At 35.7% G+C, this 9,926-nt stretch overlaps 1 protein-coding gene across 1 annotated transcript; it reads right to left on the bottom strand.

The window, feature by feature from the left end:
• Positions 1-1,386: 1,386 nt before the first annotated feature.
• On the bottom strand, positions 1,387-8,669 carry fam221a (family with sequence similarity 221 member A). Its single transcript, XM_022665332.2, has 7 exons — positions 8,516-8,669; positions 7,241-7,414; positions 5,857-6,047; positions 4,719-4,925; positions 3,453-3,551; positions 3,284-3,343; positions 1,387-2,743 (listed from the first exon to the last, which is right to left on the bottom strand). The coding sequence occupies exons 1-7, from the start codon at positions 8,578-8,580 to the stop codon at positions 2,721-2,723; spliced, it is 819 nt and encodes a 272-aa protein (XP_022521053.2). The 5' UTR covers positions 8,581-8,669; the 3' UTR covers positions 1,387-2,720.
• Positions 8,670-9,926: the final 1,257 nt, after the last annotated feature.

Below are 9,926 nucleotides of genomic sequence, written 5' to 3'. Positions count from 1 at the left end.
ATGTTAATGTGTCTTTTCTGTCATAACGACGGGAAAAGTATGCGTTGTGTAGTGATGTAGTGACTTTGCAGAAAGTTGGTTCCTCTGTTCCTTATTTTACACTGACAGAGCACAGAGTCGCTGTCGTTCTCAGTCTCTTATACTGTGTTATAATATCACTGACAGTTGGCTGTGGAATATTTAGTAGTGAGTAGTGAGATTTTTACGACTGGACTTGACTGTTGCACAGGTGCTGCATCCTATCACACGGTACCACAGTGCTGGAGTTCACTGAGCTCCTGAGAGCCTGAGACCCATTCTTACATTACTAATGTTTGTAGAAGCAGTCCCAGCATGCCGAGCTCCTGCTTTTATTATACAGGTACAAGAAAAGGTATGTGAACCCTTTGGGATTACTTAGATTTCTGCATAAATTGGTCATTAAATGTTTTCTGATTTTTGTCAAAGTCAGCTGACACTCTAGGATTCTTCCTCACCTCATTGATCATTCTGCGCTGCTGTGCTCTTGCAGTCATCTTTACAGGACTTTACCACGCCTAGGGAGAGTAGCAGCAGTGCTGAACTTTCTCCATTTGTAGAGCGTCTGTCTTACCGTGAACACATGAACATTAAGACTTACTTAAAGAGATACTTTTCATGCAAGGTAACAATTCTTGAACGTAAGTCTTCTGAGAGCTTGATCTTTCGTGCGAGGCATGATTTAAATCAAGCAATGCTTCTTAAGAACAGCAAAACCAAACCTGCTGTATGTTTTTTTTATATGGCAGGGCAGCTTTAACCAACACGTCTCAACACAATCTCATCACATCCTTCCTCCAATTAGCTCTTAGAAAAGTCAGTAGTCTAGGGGTTCACATAATTTTTTCCCCCTCACTGTGAATGTTAACATGTTGTGTTCAATAAAACCATGCAAACATATCATTTATTGTGTGGTTTTAGTTTAAGCAGACTGTGTTTGTCTATTGTTGTGACTTAGATGAAGATCAGAACACATTTAATGACCAATTTATGCAGAAATCCAAGTAAATCTCAAATGATTCACATAATTTTTCTTGCAGCTTTATACCTGTGAACTTAGAAGAGATTGGAGGAGTTGTATATTTGTACAGTGCAGATCCAGTACGCTGCAGTATTGCTGGTACTGGTGCGGCTGGTGTGTATTGTAGTGAGCTGCAGGAGTCTGACAGAGTGACAGGGATAAACAATAGAGCAGATTTCTGTCTCTGATAGAGAAATTATAACTCATAAACTGCATTGTTCTGCCTGAACAGCATTCAGAGGAACACAGAGACAAAAGCCTGTATAATGATGGCAGTTATTGGGTAAGAACATCATGTGAGATCGGAAGGAGCCTGTGGATCACTACTGACCTCTTCTGGATGAAAGTATATTTAATTTATTATTTTTATTCTTGTAAAACAATTTATTTATACATTTCATAACATTACACAGAGAAATAACATTTATTTGCAGTTATTTTAGTGCAGTATTTGAGTGTCATCCACACTAGTCCAGTACCTGCAGTGATGTATTACCCATGTAAAAACTGCTTTTATTATTTTATCTTTATCTTTATCAATGACTTTATTACTCTAATTCTAATTCTCTTCTCTGCTGAAACTGAGACTCAGTTCTTAATCATGTTAATCTGAGCTAAAGGCTAAAGCTGCTGTTTCCATGTGGGTCAGCCAAACGTCTTGCCAACAGTGTTGCCAACTCTGATTTACAGGACATTTAATGGTGCATCTTAAAAAATGTGAATATCATTAAAAAGTTACTTTATTTCAGTAATTCAGTTCAAAATGTGGAACTCATATATTATATAGATGTATTAAACACAGAGTGATCTATTTCAAAGCCCAAAAGTCAGAATCTCAGAAAGTGTGAACATTATCCAATTGAATTAGACCTATTGCTACATTCAGCAGTGTGGGCAGTGTGCCAAGTCCTGCTGGAAAATGAAATCCTCATCTCCATAAAAGTTATCAGCAGAGGGAAGCATGAAGTGCTGTAAGATTTTGTGGGAAAACAAAACTGCACTGACTTTAGACTTGATAATAAAACACAGTGGATCAACACCAGCAGATGACAGACATGACTCTCCAAACCATCACTGATCATCAGTAAATTTTACATTTCATTTAAAGTAAATAATGGGATCAGAGTCTGGAGGAAGAGTGGAGAGACACACAGTCCAAACTGCTCGAGGTCTAGTGTGAAGTTTCCACCAATCAGTGATGGTTTGGAGAGACATGTCTGTCATCTGATGGTGTTGATCCACTGTGTTTTATTATCAAGTCTAAAGTCAGTGCAGTTTTGTTTTCCCACAAAATCTTACAGCACTTCATGCTTCCCTCTGCTGCTGACAACTTAGCAGGATTTCATTTTCCAGCAGGACTTGGCACACTGCCCACACTGCCAAAAGTACCAATTGGTCTTATATAATCTAATTTTCTGAAACACTGATTTTTGGGTTTTCATTGGCTGTAATCCATAATCATCAACAATTACAGAAATAAACGCTAAAAATAGATCACTCTGTGTTTAATACATCTAGATAATATATGAGTTTCACATTTTCAACTGAATTACTGAAATAAAATAACTTTTCAAAGATATTCTAATTTTTTGAGATGCACTAGTGTATAAAGCTCTATCAGAGCTGCAGGCTTTTCCCTTCTACCCTTATCAGCGCTCCACTGGACTTCACGTCCTCACGTTTACTGTTCTTCTCTTTTCTGACCTGAAACAGGAAAAAGAGGAGAGCTGGAGAGAAGAGTTTTACACTAAACAATAAAACAGTACCTATAAACAGAAATACAAATATTAAAAATAAATCATGACTCTTAGAAACTAAGAAGAATACTTTATAATATCTCAAACATCAAAAAAACACTTTTTTTAAATGAGACAGGAATTGGATCAAATTATCGTTTTTGTTAGATAAGTGTTGTTGACCATAGATACACACATAATAAGGTAAAACAAAATGTTAGTGTATTGTATAATTCAGATTATAAACCTTAAGTTTTTTTTTTAGTACAGTTTCATTTTTATTAATTAATCAATTCCATTTGTTATCAAAATAAAAATAAATTGTAATTTTAGGATAATAAAACCAATATATTTTGATAAACATTTTTTAAAATCACTGAACAAAATTTTATCCTGGGGGTTGGGCGCCCTCTGTTGGCAATTACAGAAGGATGCACAGTTACTGATATGAGATCCACCCTGTGCATAATATATAATACAGTGTTATATAAAGAGCATGTAGACTTACTCTTTCCTTGGCGTCTCTCATTATAACCCATAACATCTTCACCCGTCTGCTTCAGGTCTTCTGATCCATCACCACCAAACATGAACACAGAAAGACAGATCTTTACTCAGGCTGATCTGATTCATCATTACACAGGTTTAAATAATGATAAATTGAGATGTTTTCTTACTTGAGGTCTCTGATAAAGCTCTATAAGCTCCATAAGCTCCCTCAGGTGCTGTACCCGGCTCAGCTTGGGAAGGTTGTGAGACGTCATGTGGAGAAAGGCCTGTTCACACAAGAAAAATACAATAAAAACAAAAAAGACTGCTTACCCTGTGTGTCAGAGTATTTAAAATAAATGTGCTTTGTCAGTTTGCAAACATCTGCTGTTCTCAGAATCAAAATACTGATCTCTGGTCTTTCCACTGCAGGTGTGGAAGCTATCTGCTCCCAGTGCTATGTGTGGGGTCAAGTGATTGGTTCATTTTGTATTATGACACTTCCACTAATGCTGTTACTTCAATTTCTATCAGTATATCAAATTGTCAGCTTTGATACTGACTGCATGCAGAAACATCTTCTCATACCAGATTGGCTGCTGGTTTGTAGGAGGAGCTCCTAATTGGTGAAATGCTGAACCTCTCAAAAGCTCTGTTCCACAACGCTTGAGTGTTTATATCCAATAACAATAATAAAAAGTAGCACATAACTGAACTTTAGTGAAAATATACAAAAAAAGTTATACATGGAATTATGCAATTGATCCACAGTTCAGAAAATGTTAAATCCTGTGATAATGAGCTCTTCTGGTTCTGGGTGTGGACCTATTTATTCGAGACAAATCTGAAAACATCCTAAGATTCTGTTTCTATGATCTGAAAATCATTGGTTCGAATCCTGGGAAATTATGCTTCTCCATCAGCAGCCAGAGTCAGAGAGAGAGAGAGAGAGAGAGAGAGAGTACTGTAGGTCATGCTGCTTGTCCATCAGCAGCCGGAGTCAGAGAGAGAGAGTACTGTAGGTCATGCTGCTTGTCCATCAGCAGCCGGAGTCAGAGAGAGAGAGTACTGTAGGTCATGCTGCTTCTCCATCAGCAGCCGGAGTCAGAGAGAGAGAGAGAGAGAGAGTACTGTAGGTCATGCTGCTTCTCCATCAGCAGCCGGAGTCAGAGAGAGAGAGAGAGTACTGTAGGTCGTGCTGTTTCTCCATCAGCAGCCAGAGTCTGAGAGAGAGAGAGTACTGTAGGTCATGCTGCTTCTCCATCAGCAGACGGAGTCTGAGAGAGAGAAAGCCTGCCAAAGTATGGTGCATTGATTGGCAGTATTTGGTAGTATTTGTGCTGGTCTTTACCCATCCAAGTGTTGGGGGCATTATTAATAATAGGTGGAGTTTATAGGAATTGAAATTGGGGAGAAAATGAGATAAAATGAGTAATAAATTTGTACTGCATTACCTGAGCCACTGGGGTCCAGTCTCAGGTAGCCTTCTGCTAATGAGCTGAACCCAGTCAGGCCGCCCATAGCTGCGTATGGCATGTCCATGCCCACCGGCAGCCCCCGTGCCTCCCGCTGAGCTCTGGTTTCTACCAGTGTCACGTGGGCGTGGCCCGGTTCTCCACATCCACAGGTGTATGGGCTCAGAAACCCAGTGCAGGTGTTACCTAAAACATTTAGAATACATTTGGGAATTTAGGGGTCAGTAAGAAATGGCAATAATTGTGGAAAAGTATTGGAACATGTGAATGTCAGGTGTGTTTTGTTGGCCAGGTGTGTCTTGATGCATTGATTATTTAAACAATAAAAACAATTGCGCTAAATATCTGAATGCTCAGACTGCAAGAGAATTCTTTGGGTGAAAAACAAGCAACTGTAAAGCTGAGAGAAGATGGAAAAACAATAAGAACCATTAGAGCACAAATATAGTTCATAGCCAGGACAACCGATTGAAATGTCCTGAAGAAGAAAGTCGTCACTGGTGTACTAAGTAACAGATGTTGAACAGGGTGACTTTAGACTTTAACAACCTCCAGAGGGCAGGAATCTTGGACATATTAAACTTTTCTGTTCATTGAAGACTTTAACTATATTTTAACTCTTACGCTGATATATATACAGCTCTGGAAAAAATGAAGAGACCACTTCAGTTTCTGAATTAGTTTCTCTGATTTTACTATTTATAGGTTTATGTTTGAGTAAAATGAACATTGGTGTTTCATTCTATAAACTACAGACAACATTTCTCCCAAATTCCAAAAACAAATATAGTCATTTAGAGCATTTTTAGATTTTTTTAAAAATAATTTTTAGATTTTTAGATGCAGTTTTCATGCATCTTGGCATCATGTTCTCCTCCACCAGTCTTACACACTGCTTTTGGATAATAAAGTTATGTCTTTGCTCCTGGTGGACAAATTTAAGCAGTTCAGTTTGGTGGTTTGATGGCTTGTGATCATCCATCTTCCTCTTGATTATATTCCAGAGGTTTTCAATTTGGTAAAATCAAAGAAACTCATCATTTTTAAGTGCTCTCTTATTTTGTCAGAGCTGTATACAGTATATTCCTGCTAGCAGCCTGATCTATATGAAACTCACACTTCCTGCACAGGTGATGTGCAGCTTCACTGTGATCACTGGGCAGGTGTTTGCAGCGGCAGCGTACGGGCTGGGAGCCGCTGCGGTGGACGTACTGGTAGGATCCACAGCGACAGCCCTGAACTCTGCAGGGTAAAGCGATGGGCGTCTCCTCTGGAAGCTCCTCAAAATCCGTCTGATGCTGTTTAAATCTGTCGGGTAAAAAGTGTAACATCAGAGAAGCTGGAAAAGCAACAGGATGTGTGTGATAACGACTATGTTCAACTCCACAAGACCTCAGAAGATGTCCAGAATTCATTAATGCTCTATTTTAAGCCTTTTAAGCCTTTTCACTACCCGATCCTTTGTTTTTACCGCTGTGCTCCAGCAGAGCATGCACTACAGTAGTGTTCTTTAGGTGTCATTAAATAGAGAGAACATACAGAAATGTAATTTCATTGCAAAACTAAGTATAATAGACATACAGAAACATACTAACTATTACAGTTCCCTCCAAAAGCTCCAAATATTTGAGATTGACATTAAAAGATTGATATAACACAAAAGATCAACATTTCAGTTTTTATTTCCATGTATTTATATCTAGATCTGATACACAGTTCAGGACATAGCACCTTCTATTTGAACCAACACCCCTTTTTTATTATGAGTATAAGTATTGAAACATATTTCTGTCAGGTGTGTTTTATTGCTTAGGTATGTCATGATACATTAATTATTCAAACAATAAATGGCTGAATGTGGGTTTTATCTGTTCAGACTGAGCATTTATAATTACAGGAGTATGAAACATGAAAACCAGAGAGCTATGAAAGTCTATGGGTGAAGCTAAGAGAAGATGGAGAATCAATTAGAGCCATTAGAGCACTAATAATGTTCATGACCAGAACAACTGTTTGAAAAGTTCTGAAGAAGAAAGTCATCACTGGTGTACTAAATAACAGATGTAGATCAAGGAAAAGCGCAGCAGCTGATGAGAGAAACATTGTGAATTCTGTAAAGAAAAAACCTAAAACAACTATTGTGTTTAATTGTGAAGTGGGCGGAGCCTCCACGAGCATAAGTTAGTCTTGGGTACCCATAACCTGGTTCTCCTTCGTTGGACGGCTACTTTCGGTAGGCACTAAAGATTGCATACCGGGAACACTATACAAGACCTACCTGATGCTCTGGAGATGTTCTGATTCAATCATTATCTAGAACCTCACAGTTTGGTTCTAGTTCAAAAACAACATGTGGATCAGCACAAAGCTGCACCTGTGAGCTGATGTATCAGAACCGAGTCATTGCGCTTTCCTCCGAGCGTTAGCGCTGTGATGCTACTCAGCAATGCTGCATCAATGTTTTAATGTTATGGCTGATTAGTGTAAATAAGAATGCCTACCTGTGTGAACAAAAGCAAGGTGTTTCCGGTCCTATAAGCTTGCAGTCTATTTTCCCGGGAACGCCGAAGCTCACATACAGCCGGTTCCTCGCTCTGATCGGTAACACCCTCCTTTTATACTCCTCATATTCAGCCTCGGAGAACAGTTTCCCACCATCATCCTCCCCCACGATTCTTACACAACACAGAATATAACAGGATATTAGGACAAGACCTTTAGTATCAGTGATTCTTACATAAAAAACTAAAGCCTGTATTAATGCATCCGATATCAGCTCTATTAAGCTCAGTTTATCACTCGATCCTTTGTTTTTTGACCGCTGTGCTCTTCCAGAGAATAAACCACATAAGCTAAATCAGAACATGACTCATAGTTTTAGTGTTGTAAATATATATTCAGTTGTATACGAAATTTGCAGAAATACTATATTATTATACAGAATTAAATATACTAAACATAGTGAACTACATTTACAAAATCTTTAAAACTAAATATAAACACATATTAAATAAACTGTACTAAAAATACTAAATATACAGAAATACATCAAATTTACTGTAATAAAAATACTAAATATACAAAAAATACTCTAAATACATAAATACTCTAAATACATAAATATATTAAATATACTGTACTCTAATACCGAATATACATCAAATAAAAATACTAAATATACAGAAATATATTAAATATATTGTACTAAACATATTAAGTGTATTAAAAATACTCAATATACATAAATATGTTCAATATAATGTACAAACCTAAAAAATTAATAAACTAAACATAATAAACCCAATGTACTCTATATAAAGGTTTAAAATACTGAATATAATGTAAGTTTAGTGCAGAGCTCAGTTATTGTTATGTTATTGTAATGTAATGTTATGTAATGTAATGCAGTGTAATTTGAAGTAGTGTAATGTATTGTAATGTAAAGTAATGCAGTGTAATGTAGTTTAATGTCATGTAGTGTAATATAATGTAATGTTATGTTATGTTAAAGCAATGTAATGTAATGTTAATGCAGTGTTAATTTAGTGTAATATAATGTAATGTAACGTTAATGTAAGGTAATGTAGTGTATTGTCAATGTATTATAATGTAGTGTAATGTAATGTAATGTAATGTGATGTAGTGTAGTGTAGGGTAATGTAATGTAGTGTTAATATAATGCAATGTAATGTAATGTTAGCATGCTGTGGCTAATCAGATTAAGTTCAATTAAACTCTGTAATAAATCCTCCTGATTAATAACAGGTGATTAATACCTGCGGTATTCCACATACTGATCTACTGAATCCGCCGCGCTCTGACTGCACCTGATTTTCTCCATTTACAGGGAAACATCAACAGTTAGCAGCTAAGCTAAACTCAGGTGTTTGGGCTTTCAGCGTTGCTAGGCAACAGGCTTTAGCACGTCCTGAAACAGAAGCGAATACACCTAATAAAAGTCTTTAGATAGATAGTTATTTTCATATTGATTTGTATAGAAAACACTCATTTAAATAAATAAAAAAGTAAATAAAAAGTGTAATATACATATATTGTGTTTATCACTCATATGTAGTTATTTATTCACATTAATAAAAACGGGTAGAGACTAAAAAGACTAAATCCTGTATACATTCCTAACAAATTAGTTAAAATGTTTGTAATAATTATTTTTCATCATTTTATGCAATCTTTTTTCCGTTATTCTAGTATCTATATTTGTTACAGATCTACAACATAATAAAAAAGCCAGGAGGAGGGCTTGAATACACCAACTGGATTCTAAGAGCTAGTACAGACTATGGCTTAAAATCCTTTTTATTTTATAATACAGCTTATAATACGCTTTTAAAAAATCTAATATGGTCACATAAATTATGTTTGCCTTTTTCATTGCTACTATCATACATTTGAACGTAAATAATGAAACTCCTATTTGGTGACATGTTAGTTTTATTTAAAAAAAATAGTTTAACATTAGATTTCTTTACAAATAATAAAAAAAATATCATTAAATATATATATAAAAAAACATATTTAATTTTAACTATACATTTCCTAAGAAATATATAGATAATATTTTAGTGTAACTTTAGATTTCTTATAAAATATAAAAAAAGTCTGGATTTGTTTGTTTTACAAATCACCCCGTAACACAAACAAACACCCAACCCAACCGGAATATCAGTGATAAAATAAAAGTCCCCGATTGAGCCTGGGAAAAACACTCATAAATACATGCAAAATATTTTTTAAGCATAAATAAAAATTTAGTGCATAGTTTCATGTTTTATCATTAAAATAACTATACGTTAAAAACTAATTTACCGGACTTTTTCAGTTTACTTAAAACGAGTGACGTTGCTGTCAAGCGGCGCGCAGTAAAGCCGCGTTCAATAACGGGGATGTATCTAATATTATTATACAAGCAGCGTTCATCCATATAGTCCTCCACCATTTAATCACTGAGATTAAATACAGGGCAGATTTTATAATAAATCTTTCTGAATTATTACACAGTAATGTGAAACAAATATTGTATTAATAAATATTAAATGTTTAGTTTACCTTTAGATTCCCTTAGAAACATAACAAAACAAATCAGTGTAACTTTTTGTTAGAAAAAAAAAGAAATAAATGTTTTGTGTAACTTTAGATTTCTTTATAAATATAAAAAAACATTTTAGT

Source organism: Astyanax mexicanus, chromosome 3 (assembly GCF_023375975.1).
Source record: "Astyanax mexicanus isolate ESR-SI-001 chromosome 3, AstMex3_surface, whole genome shotgun sequence".
Lineage (NCBI taxonomy): Eukaryota > Metazoa > Chordata > Actinopteri > Characiformes > Acestrorhamphidae > Astyanax > Astyanax mexicanus.
Note: the sequence above shows the minus strand (reverse complement) of the source record. Positions and strands in the feature narration are given on the sequence as shown.